General features: G+C 40.3%; 1 protein-coding gene and 1 long non-coding RNA gene across 4 annotated transcripts in view; one reads left to right on the forward strand and one right to left on the reverse strand.

Annotated features, from left to right (window-relative positions):
- Positions 1–698: 698 nt before the first annotated feature.
- LOC126765523 (uncharacterized) lies at positions 699–1636 on the forward strand. Its single transcript, XR_007668492.1, has 3 exons — positions 699–982; positions 1061–1210; positions 1540–1636. It is a non-coding gene; the product is annotated as an uncharacterized LOC126765523 (long non-coding RNA).
- A 697-nt stretch (positions 1637–2333) lies between these two features.
- Positions 2334–20002, reverse strand: part of LOC126765255 (vitellogenin-like) — a 60431-nt gene continuing 42762 nt past the window's right edge. For all 3 annotated transcript variants that reach the window (XM_050482948.1, XM_050482946.1, XM_050482947.1), the window contains exons 4-5: positions 2736–2895; positions 2334–2679 (exon numbers count right to left, since the gene is read on the reverse strand). In XM_050482948.1, coding sequence (XP_050338905.1) covers positions 2432–2679; positions 2736–2895 — 408 coding nt within the window. In that variant the 3' untranslated portion in view covers positions 2334–2431. The remainder of the gene's footprint in view (positions 2680–2735; positions 2896–20002) is intronic.

Genomic DNA, 20002 nt, shown 5'->3' on the forward strand with positions numbered 1-20002 from the left:
GCCGTCGATGGAAGGACGAGTACATAAAGGATCTCCACAAAAGATACCGTTGGAAGAGTGGCGGCTTGGCCGCATAGAAAAGCTACGTTATGGCTACGACGGTCGCATCCGGGTCGTGGATCTCCGTACGCAAAACGGAACACTAACCAGACCGCTCGTGAAGCTGTGCTTTTTACCAACCACCGACGACCGCGAACCCGAAAACCGCAAAAAAACCAAACCGCTAATACCAAAAATCACTAATTAATACTAAAACAAGAAATACGCCAATAACAAACCGCTAAAAAATAATAAACCATCGAATAATAACGAAGAAAAACTGACAAAACCGGTCGTTCAATACGACGACCCATTCATGCCACATATCGTGGCACGATGGCCCATATCTAATTGTCTGATAGATTTATAATCGATAATCTTCTCTACACAGATCACCGTGGATGTAGATACACCAGTCGCAACCACGCCAACGGTCGGGCTACCAATGCGTCACGCACCGGGCCTACCGCAGCGCCCCGAACTATGGTTGCAACAGCACCGGCAACTGCACCAGCAATAACGCCGTCACCTGTACCGGCAACGGTACAACTACACCCCACACATACACACCACATCTTCACACCATCCATATCATCCACACATCATGCTCAAGACATCTACATACACCATATTCATCATCCACACCTCACACTCAACACACCTGCATCATATACACCACACACGAGGACACCGGACACAATTAACAAAAGGGACGGACGGACGGCGCCCGGCCTCTTTTGTTTTCTATCCGTGCGCATACACCCTACAATATCGCGATCGCCGATCAACATACTTATATTTGGAACGATGGGTTGGTGGTTTTACCCAGAACAATAATGAAAGTTTTAATCAGCTGATATGGAAAATAACTCCAAAAATTATTCCAGCTGGCTCAAAAATTGTGGAAATAGCTGCAAACATTACAGCCGGGTCTTTAATGAAGGTAAGACATCTCTTCTTTATTATATGAGTGCTATGGGATTATCACTTGGACTCAATGCTCATTCCTACGTGAGTAAAGAGGACGCAGAGCGCATCTCAATTTCGGACGCAAGAGCGTAAGGGTCGACGCTCGAGTGGAGGATGGCTCGTAGACAACAACAATTAAACGTTTTGGAGGCAAACGACGAAGCAGGGGTTCCTCTTATGGTGCTGGAATAGATGACACGATGTAAGTTGAAAAAAAATTTAATTTAGTGTAAATCAAAACCGTGTTTTCAGAGTCGGTGACGAAAATTTCTCCGAAACCGCTAAACCAATCAGTTTGAAATTTTCACACGACTTACTCAGATATATTTTTCAGGTAATGATCAAAGGAATAAGGTTTTGGACAATAATTTCGATTTTTTAAGCCACTTTGAAGTGAAAAATTTTCATGAAAAACTGAATTTTTTTTGAACAGCCGCCATTTTGTTAAAAATCAAAATTTTGACTAGACCTTCGACCATTACCTGTATTTATTTATCACAAAACTAAATATTTTTGGTTTTTGGTTTTCAGATAATTTTGACCAAAGATATCTTGCTCACCGCCAGGCACTTTTTTTGGACGTCTCTCCGCAGATCATCTACAGGAGCTAGGGGATCCAATATTTTTTTAAATAGACCTCTGATTGTTAAAGTACATTAAATTCTGTTTAAGTACATTTTTCCATTAATGTATAAAATAAAATACCTCTTTGGAAAAAATTCACAAAAAAACGCGTTTTTTCTGCCTCGCAAGTGATTATAACCCCTTAATAAAGCATTAACGCGTTATTGATTGCAGTTCTATTCTACTATTCCCAATATTTAGCAAGTGCATTATGTTTGAGGAATGACCAGTTTGAAATTGTACGCATATACCTCTTCGTTTCCGTTTAAATATTGCACTGCTCTGTGCAATGTTTCGAAATTATTTCTGTATATATCAAATTATAATAAACATTTTTATCTACACTACAGTTCTTCCGCTATATTTTTATGCTAGATGTCGCGGTTGGTTTGTTATGAATACATATGCGTCCCTCGACCATAATCTATCAAAGTAGCCGCAATGGCTTGAAGACAAAAATGTCAATCCTATTTTTTGATGCGATTTTAAATATATCTGACGGGGTCGTCTTAAAAAAAACTGCCTGCTTCAGGAGCAAAAATCAGTATAACCCTAAGCATGCATGAATATGAAAATTTGTGTTCTCCCGCATTAGCTCTCTGTTGTTATTTTTATACTTTTACAACTTCGATTTATAAAAAAAAAAATTGGAAATTACTTAGGCACGGTTTGATTTATAAATAAGAAGGTTTTTTGGAATATATTTTGTTAATAAACTGAAACTCTAAGAGGAGTTTACAGAAAAATCATTCATTTTCAAAATAAAGGACACCCTAATGTTCCTAAGATTTTAAATTACTTACTTTCCTTTCTCACAAATACTTGTTGAACGTCCAAGAAGCTGTGTCAAAGCTTCATAGTCAAGTTGCTTAATTGTATGCAAGAAATTCGTGAAGACACTTAAAAATTCTCGTTTAATATATGGAAATCCATTAACACACATTTCCTTTAGCAGATCCCGTGCTAATTTAATTTCAGTACGGGTTGGCTTTGTAGAAGGGGTGTGGTCAAACAGCAGTGTTGAACGTCGTTCCACAATGTTATCATCTAGCAACATAGCAAAAATTAAGGCAATAATTAATTAAGAAAATTATTTAGCTTACGCTCATTTAAGAAATCTGCTTGGTTGTAATTTTCTTCTCCTTGCAGTATAAGCCGAGATTTAACTCTGGTGATAGCACCGGTGTGATTGTTTGAAAAAACAATAAGTTGATGCTGTTCATGACAAATGATTTCATCATACACATTATTGTTGATTACCATCTGTAAGAGAGGTGCATTTACTGTTAAAGTTTTGACAATTTTCATGCGGGAAATAGTTAGATTTTATTGATGTATGTCTATAAATATTGTATACAATTAAATATAATGATGTCATCACAAACAGGGATTTGCATAATGTTGTAAATTAAATAGCAAAGTTACTCCGCGTCAACCAAAAAGACTTGCAAACACTTGTGCATACGCACTTGAACTAAGCGCTTCCTACGAACTAGCTTTGCCCGAGGTGTTACTCGCAGTTTATTAAGGAAAATATGTTATGTAATAACAGTAAAAACATTAGGATGGAATAATATGTAGAAGTTCACGCAAGGGAGAAAATTTCTATGATTTCCATTTACTTGAGAGTGGCCAGAAACGAATCTTTTGCACATCATGACCGCCGCTCTTAGACCATGTATCCTCTAGGTAGCTAAGGAACATCCGTTTGAAGGTGAGCTAAAGTAAAAGGCGAACCATCCTTCCTTAGGGTTGTACGCTGGACCCGCCACAAAAAAAACTCCCCCAATGAAAAATAAACATCAGCTTGGAAGAGTATATGGTTTAAGGGCATGCACCTGGAATGTCTTTAATTGGGAAGGTGCTGATACTCAGCTAGATGATGTTCTCGTTAGAGTAATGGGTGACATCATCAAAACCCGAGAAATGCGATGGACGGAACAAGGACTGAGGCCATATAAAAAAGCGCAAATTCGGTGTGGGATTCGTGTTGAGAGAGGAACTCCGTGGCCAAGTCATGGTATTCACCCCGGTGGATGAACAACATTTCGCCGATTTTCGCCCTCGCCCCGACTAAAGATGCCTTCTATGAGCGCCTGGAGTGCATATGTGAGAGCTGCCCCGCAATGATATCAAAATCGTCCTTGCGACTTTAACGCAAGAGTGAGCAAACAAGGTATCTTTGGCAAAACGGCAGGAAAATCCAGCCTCCAAGATGAAACATCCCTAAATGGGTTGAGGCTGATCGAGTAAGCCGGACACGAAATATGATTATCTGTAGTACTAGATTCCAGCATAAGAAGATGCATCAAGCCACATAGCTGTCTCCGGATCGGAAAGCCACCAACCAGATCGATCATGTTGTGATGGACGGAAAAAACATTTTCAGTGTTTTAGATGTACGTACGCTCCGAAGTCCTAACATCGACTCGGACCACTTTCTTGTTGCAGAAAAGATCGCAACGTCTCTATGCAGCAAAAAACGCACGTAAACAAACACAAGGAAGGTTTGACGTAGAGAAGCTGAAATTACAACAGACAGCCGAACGATTTTTTACTCGATTTGCACTCCTGCTCTCTCAGAGCACTCGATATAAGGAAACTGTGAGACGGCATTTCAAACTCCTTACGTACAGCTGCAAACAAAACCATTGGTTTTCGGAAAATGCAAAAGAACAGCTGGTACAATGAGGAGTGCTGTGTCGCAGCGGAGAGAAAACAGGCTGCCTCCCTTGCAAAGTTACAATCGACCACAACACGTGCGGAATAGATACCGAGAGTTGAATAGGGAAGCGAGACCCAATTGCATACAAAAAAGAAGAGAGCCCGACATGCGTGAGTAGACTAAAGTTAAGCTGAACGACAGGGGTAGTGCTCGAAAAGTCTACGAAAAGATGCGGCGACTAACAGAAGACCGAAGCACTCTTGTACAACCCCCCGAGGTGATCTAGTTACTGATGCGCTGAGCATACTGAGTAAAATTATGGAGAGAATACTTCTCCAGCCTGCTAAATGGCAGTGAAAGCACAACCACAGGAGTAGGCGAACCCTATTCTGCAATTGATGCCGATGGAGCAGATGTTTCATTGCCCGACCATGAAGAAGTTCGAAAAGCAATTACCCGTCTGAAGAAGAATAACCGACCGAGCGAAAAACTAATGAGAACCATTTGTCAGTTTGTTTGGTTAATTTGATGGAAAGAAAGCATGCTCGACGATTGGTATTTAAGTGTGCTCTGCCCAATTCACAAAAAGGGAGACTCTACAATATGCGCCAACAACCGTGGGATAAGCCTCCTCAACATCGCATGTAAGGTTCTGCTGAGGGTATTGTGTGAATGATTAAAGGTCATTGTCAACAAACTGATTGAACCTTATCAGTGTAGCTTTAGGCCTGGAAATCAAGAATCGACCAGATATTCACCATGAGCCCAATTTTGGAAAAGTCCTGTGAAAAAAAGTCGATACGCACCACCCTTCGTAGATTTTACAGCTGCTTTTGACAGCACGAAAATGAAGCAAACGAAATTTCAAAGTTTCAGACAAGGCGGCTTCCTTTCGTTCGATTTCTTGAATTTTATTTTGGAGAAATTAATTCGTGCGGCAGAACTACATAGAGAAGGTACCATCTTCTATAAGAGTGTACAGCTGCTAGCGTTCTCCGATGATATCGATATAATTGGCCTTAACAGCCGAAACGTTGGTTCTGGTTTCTCCACAATGAACAAAGACTCGAAGCAAATGGGTCTGATGGTGAACGAGTTGACGCAGGGATATCTCAGAACCGCTGGCACAAGTGGGAGGTATTCGCCTTGAACCGACAGATACAGTGAAATATTTAGGGCTTATCCTGGATAAGAAGCTTTCGTGGAAGCCGAATTTCGAGGAGAGCGCAAAAAAGGCATCTATTGCCCTATACTGCTGTAGAAGAGCTATTGGTAAGAGGTGGAGTCTCTCACCGAAAGTGGTCCGAAGTAACCATTCAATCAGATAGCCGAGCGGCGATACTAGCCTTGAACTCATTTACAGTGCGTTCAGGGTTAGTCGAAGAATGTCTAACGTCACTATCTCTAGTGGCGAGAGTTTTTGTGATTAGACTGGTATGGTTCTTTGCGCGTTGGCAACGGCGAATATCACATTCGATGGAACAATGAGCTTATGAGATATACGGCAACATTGACATAGCTCAACGAATTAAAAGACACCGGCTACGCTGGCTAGGTCATGTCATCCGAATGGACAAAACACACCAGCTCTGAAAGTATTCGACACAGTACCCGCCGGGGGAATCAGAGGAAGAGAGAGACCTCCCGTTCGTTGGAAAACCCAGATGAAGGAGGACCTGGCTTCTTTTAGAATATCCAATTGGTGACACATTGTAAAAAAGAAAAACCAACTGACGCGTTGTTGTAAACTACATATGCTTCCGCCTATGCGTAAGCGGTGTCTACGTCAGTAAAAAACAGTAAAAATAATGACTATTTCCATTTTCTGGAGCTAAAAATTTAAATTTGAGTTTTGGAAAGATTTATTTTCAAGGTTTTACGACTTACTGAACGGGGGTTGTGTTTATGTAATTGTTTTTTGGCACGAGTTGTAGAGAGGTAGAAAAAATTTGACCACAGAATATACCGCTAAACAACATTGCGGTACTTATTGTGTTTTGCGTAAAAGAAAAGATATCTTACTCTCGATTCACGCGGGAAACCCACGTACAGTTTTCTTGAGAATCAAGTGGCTGTTTTAAGATTTGATAGCCCCGAATGTCGTACCAGTGCTTCAATCTTTCGTTTCACAGTTTATTTTAGTCAAATCTAGAGAATGCCTTAATTCGACCAAATTTTAGAAGACAGAGGAGTGAGCTGATACGTGGAAGAACATAATGGCGCTGTTTAACAGATAGCCGATTCCAGGAGTGGATAAAAAACACAAGGTTTGTGATATCTTACTTTATCAGATATTTCGCGGACGTTCAATCTACGGTCTGCCTTTGCGAGAGTGTGACCATTTGTCAAATTATCCTCCGCGATTGCCATTTTCGAGTCACCTGAGTGTAGCTCATAAAGACCACGTTGAAACTCGTTAAATGAACAAAAATAATCGGCATCAAAAGAGGGACCGAGTTTTCTCTTTTTAACATTTCTCTAAACCGGGAGGGTAACCGGGTATAGTTATGCTTCTTGGTAAGCAGTTACAGTTGAAGGACCATACCTAAACGTGAGTAACCCTTTTGTATGATACGGTAGCCAACCCGTTTGGAGCATGGGTTCCCGGTTAAAACTTCAGCTTCAGCGGAGTCCCAGCGACTCGGTACCTATGGGACGACATTTCAAGCTCCTTATGCAAGATGCAAGCAAAACCGTTGAATTTCTGAAATGTCGAAAGAACAGAAAGCGGACAGCCTCGCAATGTTACGATTGAATAGAACACGTGCGGAATGGAATAGATACCGAGAGTTGAAGGGGAAAGCGAGATTCATTTGCAGACATAAAAAGATAGAGGCCGGAATGGGTGAGTATGCAAAGCTTGAGGAGCTGTCCGACAGGGATAATACTCGAAAATTCTACGAGAAGAATCGAAGTCCGGATCATACTCTTGTAGGACCCAAAGTGGTGGTCCAGTGGCTCACGTCCAGAGCATACTGATGTTATGCAGGGAGCACTTCCCCAACCTTTATTAGGCACTGAAAGCGTAACATCTGGAGATGGCAAACCGATTCCCCAATCGATGACGATAGAACAGATATTCCATTGCCCGATTATAAGGAAGTTCAAATAGCAATTACCAGACTGAATAACAATTATTCAAATGCGGTGGCGAAAAACTGACAAGGTGCATGCGTCGGCTTCTTTGTAGAATATGAATGAAAGCATGCCCGACTATTGAAACCTAAGTGTGCCTTGCCCAATCCAAAAAAAGGGGATTTCACAATCTGCACCAATTACCTTGGGATAAGCTACCTGAACATCGCAAATAACAGCAAACTTATTTGACCTTATTAGTTCAACTTTGGAACTGGAAAATATACTGTCCACCAGAATTTTGCCATGCGCCAAACCTTGTTAAAACCCGTGAAAGGAAGATCGACACATACCGCCACGCCACTTCGTTGATTTTAAAGTCTGAATTTGGTATCCCCGCAAAACTAATACGGCTGTGTAAGCTGGCCTTGAGAAATACCAAAAGCTCCATTACGATCGGCAAAGATCTATCCGACCCGTACGATACTAAGCAATGCTTCCGACAATGGAATCCCTGTCAAATGATTTCTTCAACCTGTTTCTGGAAAAAATAATACGCGTTGGAGAGATAAATAAAGAAGGTACAGCTCCAGCCGTACGCCGAGGAAAATTATGTCATTGGCCTCAACAACGCTCTGTTGGAGAGGTCAGGTGGAGAAGTACCTGGTTTCTCTTGGTATCTCAAATTAGGGGTGATACAAAATATTATTGGCCTACCCTTGTATTTTGTGATTTCTCTATGGACACAGTGAATCCTTTTAAATTCCACGAATTGATTTTTTTTCTAATATTATTTATAATATGATTTAGTAGCCTAAGTTTAGTAATCAATTTGAACGTACCGATGAGGACAGTCCAAATTTCAATTCGTAATTTTTTGTAACCACAGAGTATGATAGTAGCTTAAAACTAAAAAGGAATTACAATACTTTTGCAACCACTCACTGAAGCATCCTTAAATTGCTAAGAATTTTTACACAACACCTTCGAAAATTAAACAAGTAAGAAAGGGTTAAGTTAACCTTTCATTTTAAAACTTTGCGACTTGCAAGGATCCAATCAGGGGAAATACCTTCAGGTGTTGGTAAACCTTTTAATTAAACAACTGAACATTTCATTCTTATACATCTTACATTACAGCTTGGGAAATACTTTCAGGTATTTAAAGCTTATTTGTTATATGGAGTCTAGGGTGAGTTTTCAACCGATGTTACTCATTCTAAGCACAAAAATGCATCATTATTAGATAAGTACGCTTTCTCTACATATATCGCACATTGACCTATATTTTTAGTAAAAGTTAACTATAAGTACTGGGTTCAAATATTCGGTACCTACGGTATTGAACAGTTTCGGATCCATTTATACAATTTTTGGTCATAATGTCGCATACTTGAAAGGTATTATTCGTGCAAAATTTTATCTCATTGTATTGCGTGGTTGTAGTCTAATTTCGTCGATTTTCACACTGCAACATAGAAATATGAGAAGAATGTCACGTACTAAGTTTAGTCGAAATCGGTTAATCGGGTCCCGAGATATGTGATTTCACCAAAAAGTGGGCGATGCTACGTCCATCACACAATTTTCACATCAGCTCCTTGAAAGCTCTTTTATACCATCTCGCGCTTTTAGTAGCTTTAAATAGTAACGTTATATTGGGAGTAAGCGGGCTTATCTTCCGCTTTCATCCATTTTCACATTGTCGGTAGGAGTTCAGGGATTGCTTACTCGACGTTTTTCAACCTTCTCAGCGGCATAATATAGCTGCAACATGGCTTACAACAACTCACGACTCAAATGTTACAGCCGTAGAACGATAACTCGCTCACATCACGAAATGTCTTCAGAAGCTTTTGGACACCCGTCAAACCACTGCAGAAAATGTTTTCGTTCACGTAACATCAACAGAAGCAGATCGGTTTCTCTTGCCATGTCCATCAGCAGGAACTACTGGTATCACGAAAAGTTTGGTAACCTGGCTCAAAAATGCGCACCTGGTTGCTAACAAGCGGGAAGCAAACATGATATACGTTAAGGGGAGGGTCTCTCTCCCACCATCGTATCTCCCCTTTTTCACGAGCTGACACTTACTCACACAGTTTCTAATAAACAAGGGCTCCGAAGTCACAGTCTATCTTCACAAACGAGCAACTTATACTAAGATGGCGCCCGGCTACCTACTCATTGCAGTTAACCGAACACCCGTAAATACTTACGGTGTCGTAACTATCGCTTTTAAAATCGGCCTTAGCAGAGAGTTAAAATGGCGCTTCATACGAGCAGATGTGTCCAATCCAATCATTTACACTATACATATATAAAAAACCATCGCCTCATTGACGAAACCACACCACTGTGCACCTCAGGCACAACTAGAAGAGTGACTGTACAGTTGATCACACACAGCCGAATCAATTGGCAACTACTTGCCGAATATCCTAAGATTACACGTCCCGATTGTAAACCCAAACAAATTTCGCAAAACAACGTAGCATCAGATAGCCCTTGGTCATCAGATGTACATCTCGGGCCTAAAAAGAGGCGATTACCGTCGTCTCAACGAACGTACCATACCCTGTTCGGCACCCAGTTCGATGCTTAGAAGATCGCAAGTTTGCACGGTACGCCTTGCTATTCAACCACCGACCTTAATCGTTCCTTCAATCAAATTCCAGTAGAAGTAAACCATTTAATTCTTTTGGAAAAACCTAGATCTTCTCAGTATTTTAAAATGGGTTAGCAATACGACAGAACAAGTAATGTTTAGCAATACCCTTTCTGATTTAATTAATGTCCCTTCAGGCGTTTTTCAAGGAAACCATATTGGTCCAATTGGGTTCTTGTTCAGTATTCAATAGTTTTATTATATACCGACGATGTACAATTTTTTGAATCATATACTTTAAATAGTGAAAAATGTCAGTTGTAACAAGACTTAAGCAACTTAGTGTCTTGCTGTGTTAGAAATGATGTGCCATTGAACCTTAAAAAATATAAAACGATGTGATTTTCCCGAAAATCTGTAGACCCTACTTCACGCGTAAAAGAAAACTTTAGTTTCGAGCAAGTATGTGGAACTCTAGTCGCTCAATCAGGGAGCTTAGACCTTTACTATTAAAATTTTCTAAAACAAATTTTGTTAATTGAGTTAAATGAATCATTATGGCGTAAAGTATATATCATGATTTCAATTCTCATTCCAGCACATTTGATTAAACAGGCTCACACTGTAACACTAAAAAATATAATGGGTTGCCAAAAAAGTTTTGCGGTATTTTGTATTAAATTTTTTTTTTTTTATTGAAATTGAAATGAATTTTTGATGACTCATGTCCAGCTCTTGACCGATACTACGGCTGCTACTATGCCGGTCTTATTCGACCAATTCAGCGATTTTATCGCAATTTTCGACGACAGGCCTTCCGGAGCGTGGCGCATCTTCGACCACCTCTACACCAGAACGAAAACGTTGAAACCATCATTGTGCGGTGGACTTGGCACTCACGTCACTGTTGAAAGTCATAACTTTGAAGTTGTAGATAATTTCGTCTATCTTGGAACTAGCGTAAACACCACCAACAATGTCGGCCTAGAAATCCAACGCGAATACCGCATTCGATGGAACGATGAGCTGTACGAGATATACGACGACATCGACATAGTTCAGCGAATTAAAAGACAGCGGCTACGTTGGCTAGGTCATGTTGTTCGGATGGACGAAAACACTCCAGCTCTGAAAGTATTCGACGCAGTACCCGCCGGGAAGAGGAAGACCTCCACTCCGTTGGAAGGACCAAGTGGAGAAGGACCTGGCTTCGCTTGGAATATCCAATTGGCGCCGCGTAGCGAAAAGAAGAAACGACTGTTGCGCTGTTGTTAACTGGGCTATAATCGCGTAAGCGGTGTCTACGCCAATTAAGAAGAAGAATACTAATTATTAATTTTGACTTTTCAAATTTTTATTTCTGTAGTTGAGTAGCAATCGCAACGCCTAAGTTCGAAGGATTTAAAATCAATGAAAAACTCCATTAATTTAGACAACATCGCTTGAAAACGCATTTTCACTGCCAGAAAGCTTTCGCTAACGTAAAACTATTGGCGCACCACCCTTCCGAGTGGGTCCAAAACTATCGACCTACGATCGTGAACTTTACGCAATCTACGAAGCAATCAAACATTTTTTTCAACGCGCTTTACCATAGCAATTTCGACGAGTTTACCACCGATATACGGCACATACCTGGTTCCAGTAATATCGTTGCGGACGCCTTTTCTCGAGTCGATGTCATTCACACAGTAGTTACATTTGAGATGTTGCATGTGCTCAAACAAACGATGCAGTACTTAAATAACTACTCAACAGCTCTAACACACCAGGGGGCCGTCGCCCCGGGCGCAACGTCTTGGGGGCGGCAAAACGACCTTCGCTGATTTTTAATTTTCAGAAGAATACTTCAACAAATTTTTTTACAAAATTTATTATAAAAGATAAAGAGTTGTACACTCACAATGTAATAACACTGCGGAAAATTTTTGGGATTATTGTCTGGGGGGTGAGAAATTCCAAGTCAGGGTGATGGTACTAGGTCAGTATAGTAAAACCCTCAAAGGGTTTGGCGTTCGTATGTGTCAGTTTTTTTTATGACCTTTTAAATTTTTTCCTTATCTTCATGTTTTTTCGCTTAGTTGTAACATTTTGGCAAAAACGTAGTTTAACATAACTCGCGAACCACTATTATCTATTTTTCCAATCCATTAGACGACTGTAGCAGCTTTTACACACTATATTTGGTACTCAATTTTCGTTCACTATAACATAAGATAAAATTTAAAAGATCATAAAAAAAACTGACACATACGAACGCCAAACCCTTTGAGGGTTTTAGTATACTGACCTAGTACCATCACCCTGACTTGGAATTTCTCTCCCCCCAGATTAGCTGTTCTACTGTGAAAGTTAAAAGGTCATAAAAAAAACTGACACATACGAACGCCAAACCCTTTGAGGGTTTTACTATACTGACCTAGTACCATCACCCTGACTTGGAATTTCTCACCCCCCCCCAGATTACCTGTTGTACTGTGTAATCTGAATAACAATGAAAAATAATAATTTTTACTCGAGTACCCTTCAGTCTTTGAATTTGTATTATATCTTTCTTAAAAATAGAACTTAAAGATGCACTTTTCTAGCTTTGTCTAGCGACGTGTCACTCTCACAGTTACCCTATGCTTTGAATGTAACAAATACTTTTATTTCTCCAAATTTTCAAAAATTGTATTTAAAAACTCCAATTCGGGCAAAAATTCCTGCAAATTGTGTCAAAAGTGTACAAGATATAGGGCGAAATGGGTTTTTTCTATGGCTTTTAATAAGATGTCTTGTAAGTTTACTATCAAGTTCCTCAAAAACCGCATTGTGAGAATTTTGGAACTTCAGAATGTGCGTGGCTTCTAGTTCCTAAATTTTATATACTTAATATCGAAGATATTTTGTAAAAATTCACTTTTGTTCGAACCACCTCATGAAACTTGTAGGTAGGTAGATAAAGGGGGGGGAGGCAAAGCATCCTTGGTCCCGGGCGCCCGCAGTTGTAGCTACGCCACTGCATCACCACGTGACGGACTATTAACAGTTATATGAAAAATACTACACTATGCATCGATCGGCTGAAACCTTAACTGCCAGCTTACTCGTTTCGTGATATTTCTACTACAATACATAGAAGTCAAAAAAGAGTGTCTTCATAATTTAAAAACAAACAAATTTTACTACCATTTTCCTTTTTTATGTGGCGGCACACACATTAAACATATATTTACATTTATTTAAATCATGCATTCACAGCTTAATGCTTAGTTCATTTATATTACTCATTTACCTTACATTGTTATCCTAAGAATTACACCACTACTTTCCCTCTTACATACATTAATTAAGCTTTCAGAATAATATCATACATTACATACTAACAGCATCATCAACTTTTCATCCTTACCTAATTACGAATATAAAACACATACATATATATATTTTAAGCCAATCATATCAGTTGGATTTTGACTATCATATTTAGCATACATATTATTAAAACAAAAGATGCGAACTGAGTTTCTTAAGATATCTCACATACTATCGTTATTATATTATACAAATAAAGAGTAAAGGATATTTCAGAATACTAATATAGCTTACACTCCGAGGTCCTAACAGCGACTTGGACTACTATCTTGTTGCATCCTGGACTCGCACCCGCCTCTGTGCAGCTAAAACCGCCCTCAACAAACACAAGGAAGGTTCGACATCGAGAAGCTGCAATTACTACACATGCCCAACGATTTTCTATACGACTTGCACTCCTCCCTCACTCGTCAACAACTCGGTATAAGGGAACCGTGGAACGGCATTTCAAGCTCCTAACGTACAGCTGCAACCGAAACTATTCGTTTTCGGAAAATGCAAAAGAACGTTACTACAACACGTGCGTGATAGGCTAGATACCGAGATTTGAAGAGCGAAACGAGACGCTTTTGTAGACAGAAAAAGAGAGAGCCCGAAATGCGTGAGTAGGAAAAGCTTGACAAGCTGACCAGCAGGGGTAACGCTCGAAAATTCTACGAAAAGAAGGGATCTAAGTGATACAGAGTGGAAGTATAACGCCAGAAGAAAGCAAACCCGATTCGCTAATCGATGACGATGAAGCAGATGTTCAATTGCCCGACCATGAAGAAGTTCGAATAGCGGGGGGCCGATGGAATACTGGCTGAGCTATTTAAACACGTAGGTGAAGAGCTGATAGAGAGTATGCATCAGCTTCTTTGTAAAATATGGTCGAATGAAAGCATGTCCAACGACTGCAATTTAAGTGTGCTATGCCCAATCCACAAAAAGGGAGACGACACAATCTGCGTCAGCTACCGTGGGATAAGCCTTCACAACATCGCGTATAAGTTTTGTCGAGTGTATTGTGTGAAATATTAAATCCCACCGTCAACAAACTGCTTGGACCTTTTCAGTGTGGCTTTAGCCTGGCGAATCAACAACTGATCAGATATTTACCATGCGCCAAATCCTGGACAAGATCCGTGAAAAGAGAAATGACACGCACCACCTCCTCATCGATTTCAGGGCACGAAAAGAGCTGTCTTTATGTCGCGATGTCTGAATTTGGTAGCTCCACAAAACTAATATGGCTGTGTAAGCTGACGTTGAGCAACATCAAAAGTTCCGTCACGAGCGAGAAGGACCTCTCCGAGCCGTTCGACGAGGTTTCAGACAAGCGACTCTCTTTCGTCTGACTTATTCAACCTACTACAGAACTAAACCGAGAAGGTACAATCTTCAATAATATTGTACAGCTGCTGGCGTAGGCTGATAACATTGATATCATTGGCCTTATCAATCACTCCTTTAGTTCTGCTTTCTCCAGAATGGATAAGGCCAACAGATGCTACTTCGTACTAAGGAGGCAATTGAAAAGTAAAGTCCTCTCTCGACGAACAAAAACAAATTTCTATAAGTCACTCATTCTTTCCGTCCTACTATATCCATTTTCAGAAAAAACATACATTGTAAGTAGAATAACAAGCTCGCTTAGTTTCACCAGGGATGTAGGTATGTAGGCAGGCATGAGTGCTACCGCTTTTACTCAAATAGCGCTGGATGTTTTTTCCAAATATTCCGTGTTTAGTTAGTGCTAGAGCTGGACACTCAAAAAGAAAGTAAAAGACTGTTGCCTTTTTCCCTTTTAGCGGGCAGCTGCATCAAATATTGTTATGGGGCAGACACATTTTTTTCGCGTCTTTTCCAAACGGCCGGTGTCCCGTTATAGTTGCTGTTAACCTGAAAATACTATTCCTGAACCTATGCAGTAAATCCCTGGTTGTAGTGTTATCACATTTCTCATTTCATTATTGTTCTAAAGAAGCTCCCAATTTGGTCAACTCGCCCTCTTTTTCATTAAAAAATTCCTGTGGCCGGGAATCCAAACTAAGAGCAGGGAGAGCTGGCTCACCAGTGAGCTTAAAGCCTTTATTGCTAACTAGTGTAGTAGTGCTGCTTGACTATCCATGTATATGGTTGCTTTCTGTATCCTCCCGTAGTTATTTAATAAAGCACCACAAAGTCTCTGTGTACCTAGTACTTCGCTTGAAAGATGCTGGCTAAGTTTCGTAGTCGGAAAGAGAGAGAGAGAGAGAGATCTCGAGATCATCGGAGTATACTGCATCATTATCTTCTACCAAACCTCTTCTCCATTCATTTCTAGAGGGTGTCCTCGTCCCGAAGTCGCGATTGAAATGTAATTTTGGCGGAATATAATTTGATTTTCTACTTGTCCAGTATGGCGCTATGTTCACAATATTTCCTATTTCAACTTCTTAATTCCTGTATTCTTATGGCAGAATATTCTGCTACTCTCCGGTTAAAAACGTCAATAGGCAGCTAATGCAGGAGCGTATTGAGTGCATCAGTCGGACACAATTTTATAGCAGGCATCTCTTTGTACTCCTGTTTAACTAAGATAACTCTTATATTGGGCGATATATGCGGTATAAAGTCTGAAGGAAGTATGGAAATCTTTCTATTAGATATAATCATCATTTATTCAGGAAAAGATGTGTACCTAATTTTATTTATATGACTCATACACTAAGTGACTTTTGGTATAAAGTCAGTAATAGGAACTTGGTCACCTTTTTTGGTTCTGGGGGTTTAAATAATTATGACCCAATTTTAGAAATTCTTAGACTTGGAATGGTACACCTTAAAGACCCTAATTGGCAAAATTTTATCCTAATATATTTATTGGTACCTGAACTGAAAATTGAAAAGTAAAGAAATTATTTATAATTTGAATCTGTCTCTCTCTGAAATTTAAATTAAAATTAAAATATCTTGGATTAAACTTGGTACATAAGTTCAGATTACTGCCACGACCTCAAAAAGTCCTTAATCGAAAACGTATAATGTGCCACAACTTAGCTCTACACTAAAATGCAAGGCATATATAATACAGCCAAACCTCTCCTTTAAGTTGGTCGCCTTGACGTAGCGAAGGGGCTTAAGTAATAGTAAGGTGCTTATCCTGAATGGGGACGAACTCTACTAATACGAACCAAGAGGGACACCTCATAATTCCCACAATGGTGATATGGTGGAATAAACCCTCGGTTTTACGCCCATCTCCTATTGTGGAAGTATGATGATACCCGCACCAACACCACCCTAAGCCAAGGTCTTGAGGTATCCGTGTCGAAGGCTGAATGGTCAGCGGGAGGTAACGAATAGCTGATCGCTAACGGTCCCCACCGATTCCCGGGTGAGGTCATTTAATAATGCCTTCTGTCCGCATACTGCCTCTGCAGACGAGTGACCAACCCTTTCCGGCCTACTTAACCAAACATGGACAATTAAGAGTACTACCGGACGTACCAGCCAAGGTAGTGTCAGCAGGGAAAACCGCCAAGTCAGTGGAAGCCTCCACCTCTAAAGCTGCCATAAGCACCAACCAAAGTGCACTGACAGCTAGAGGAGACAAACCGAGAAAGAAACACAAAAAATCCCAGAATCAACTGAGGAAAAGCCGGGTTGCTGTCTTCATACTTAAAAAGATTGCCAAAGATCAGGCAGCCGGCACCGCAGTTGATGAGGAGAAAATCAAGCGCCTCAAACAGACAGCAGAGGAATACGAAAGCTTCCTGAAAAGGAAGCAATCCGAACAAGTCGAAGACACAAACCCGAGCAGTTCCCAAAAGTTTAATCGCTCGATCACAGAACCGCAAGGCCTTCTGCCCAAACATTTTAGGCGGAGTGAAGAGGAAAAAAGCAACCCTACAAAAGCAAAACATTTCTGGGATGTCGCCAGAGACAGCCTACAGGTAGCGATTATAGATGGCAACTTCTCCTCACCATGCACAATGCAGGAACGATGGGTGGAGATCGACGTCAGATTGTCGAGCATGGTGCTAAGCTATGTACTCGTCAATCCTGCAAATCCCCATCCAGAGTTTGGCTCCTCTAAAACCCTTAGGCGCTACAGAGTCCCCAAGTACGCGGACGAGGGCTCTCTGGATTTCCTAAAGGGTAGCGTAGCTAAAATTAGCAACGATTTTGTAGACATCTAACTGAGGTTTATACCCGCCAAGGAGATCTCGAAAAGATCTCGTGCTCGCATTTGGCTGCCCCTAAGTGCGAAAAATCCCTAGATGAACAACAGCTTTAGATGTGTACAGATAAATCTACAGCACTCGAAGACTAGACGGGCATCGGCATCAGCATTGTACAGGAGCCCTGGATTAATGAAGACACCATTAAAGGGCTAAACAGTAGGAACTACAATATTTTTTACACACGTAATGAAGGTAAACCAAGGGCATGCCTTCTTATCAATAAACGTATAAATTAATTATACATAAGTATAAATTACAATACAGCAGACATCAGGTTGGTAACGGTGGAGCAAGTGAAAAAATTTCTGCTTGGTCTCAGCCTACGTGGCTCATGACGAGGATATACCACTGGCCTCGCTCATAAGACTAGTCGAGAACAAGAAAAAGGATGATGCTCCAGCATATACACCACGATATAACACAGACAGTTTTATTGTGGATGATTGGAGAGTGTCCGATGAGCCATCCATGTCGGATCACTCCTGGATACTTTTCAGCATTTCCGAGAAATTCAGTGCTCCTCTCAAATATCGAAATTCTAGAAGAACAGCTTATGAAAAATTTACAAGAATAGCAACAAAAAACCTTGAAAAAGGGGACAAAAATAGTATCAGCAGTCCTCAAGAACTTGATAAGGAGGTAGAGAAAATAGAAAATATCTTAATAACAACATTCAATAAAGCCACTCCGCTAACAGTCCTAAAGAAAAGAAAGTCTGCTCCTTAGTGGAATAGTGATTTTAAGAACCTGAGAATGCAACTAAGGAAAGCTTTCAATGAGAGTTTCAGAACCAAAATCTGGCAACCATACAAAGATATCATAAAAAGATACAAAAAAGTAGTAAGGAAAGCCAAAACTAACTCATGGCGATCTTGGTGCACATCGATAGAAAGTTGCAGAGAATCCGCTAGGCTGAGAAAAATGTTATCCAAAGATCACACAAATATTGCCTACATAAAGGCAGAAGGAAATGCTTGGACCTCCTCTGCAGAATAATCTCTGGAGGTACTTATTGAAACGCATTTCCCTGGGTGTCAGCAGACGACGACAACAAAGGTTCAACCAGAACCACTGGCAAACCCAGCTGACTACCCGAACCTGATAATAGACAAAAGGAAAACTAAATACGCCATAAATAGTTTCTTACCATTTAAAGCGGCAGGTTCAGCAAGGATTATGCCTATAATGCTGCAAAAGTTGGAAGAACCAATAATTAAAAGGCTGGAAAATATATACAAAGCGAGCATTCAACTGTTTTACATCCCAAGAAGTTGGAAAAGAATTAAGGTGGTGTTCCTGCCAAAACCAGGCAGAAGAACACACGATAATGTTAGGGATTTTGGGCATTTAAGCCTCACATCTTTTATGCTGAAGGTACTGGAAAGGCTAAGGGACTAACACATAAGAACAACCATGGCAGATGCGTTATCGGGGTCCCAACATACATACATAAAAGGACGATCAACCACAACTGCCCTTCACGATGTAATAAGTGTAATTGAAAAATCACTACATTACAAACAAAACACAATGGCTGCATTTCTCTATATAGAGGGAGCCTTTAATATTATAGAAGTAAGTACGATCATTAATTCTCTGACACATGGTGGCGTAGACGACACGGTGTGCAGATGGATACAATCGATGCTTAAGAATATGAAGATTATAGCGCTCAACGAAATATTACTCCAACTAAACGGTGGAGGGGTGAAAGCAGTAGCTTATGCAGATGATACAGTGTTGTTGGTATCAAGCATGTTTCCTTCAATAGTCAGTGAAATCATGGAAAGAACACTACGAAGGTTATATCTATGGACTAACAACAATGGACTAGGTGTTAACTCTGATAAACAGAACTGATGCTGTTCACAAGCAAAACCAAAATCCCCTAATTTCAACTTCCCGTGCTAAATGGTACAATACTCTCTCTAACCCCTCAGCTGAATACTTAGAGGTAGAGATTGACACCAAATTGTCCTGGAAAACAAATATAGAAAAAGAATAAATTAAGCAGTAAGATTTTGGGAATTAAAACTAGTATAAATGTGGATGTGTACGGCTATTATAAGACCTATACTTATGTACATATGGAGCACTGGTATGGTAGCTAGCGCTAAAAAAACAATACAACATAAGAAAATTAAATGGAGTATAAAGAACAACATGTGTAGGTGTTACTGGTGCAATCAAGTCATGTCCGAGTGACGCGCTTAATACGATCCTGCACCAGCTACCCATTGACATCTATATTCACCAAATAACAACATGTTCTGCAATAAGATTAAAATAATTTGTATGTTGGAATCAGAAGAACTATGGACATAATGATGTCCTAAATCAATAGATCAACAACATCTGCCGAAGCTGCGAACTGGTAGGGAATAAGAAAATAATTTTTCCACTTTTTCTGTGAATGTCCTGCACTATCGCAGATCCGACACAGAACACTTGGAATCC

Source organism: Bactrocera neohumeralis, unplaced genomic scaffold (assembly GCF_024586455.1).
Source record: "Bactrocera neohumeralis isolate Rockhampton unplaced genomic scaffold, APGP_CSIRO_Bneo_wtdbg2-racon-allhic-juicebox.fasta_v2 cluster10, whole genome shotgun sequence".
Taxonomy (NCBI): domain Eukaryota; kingdom Metazoa; phylum Arthropoda; class Insecta; order Diptera; family Tephritidae; genus Bactrocera; species Bactrocera neohumeralis.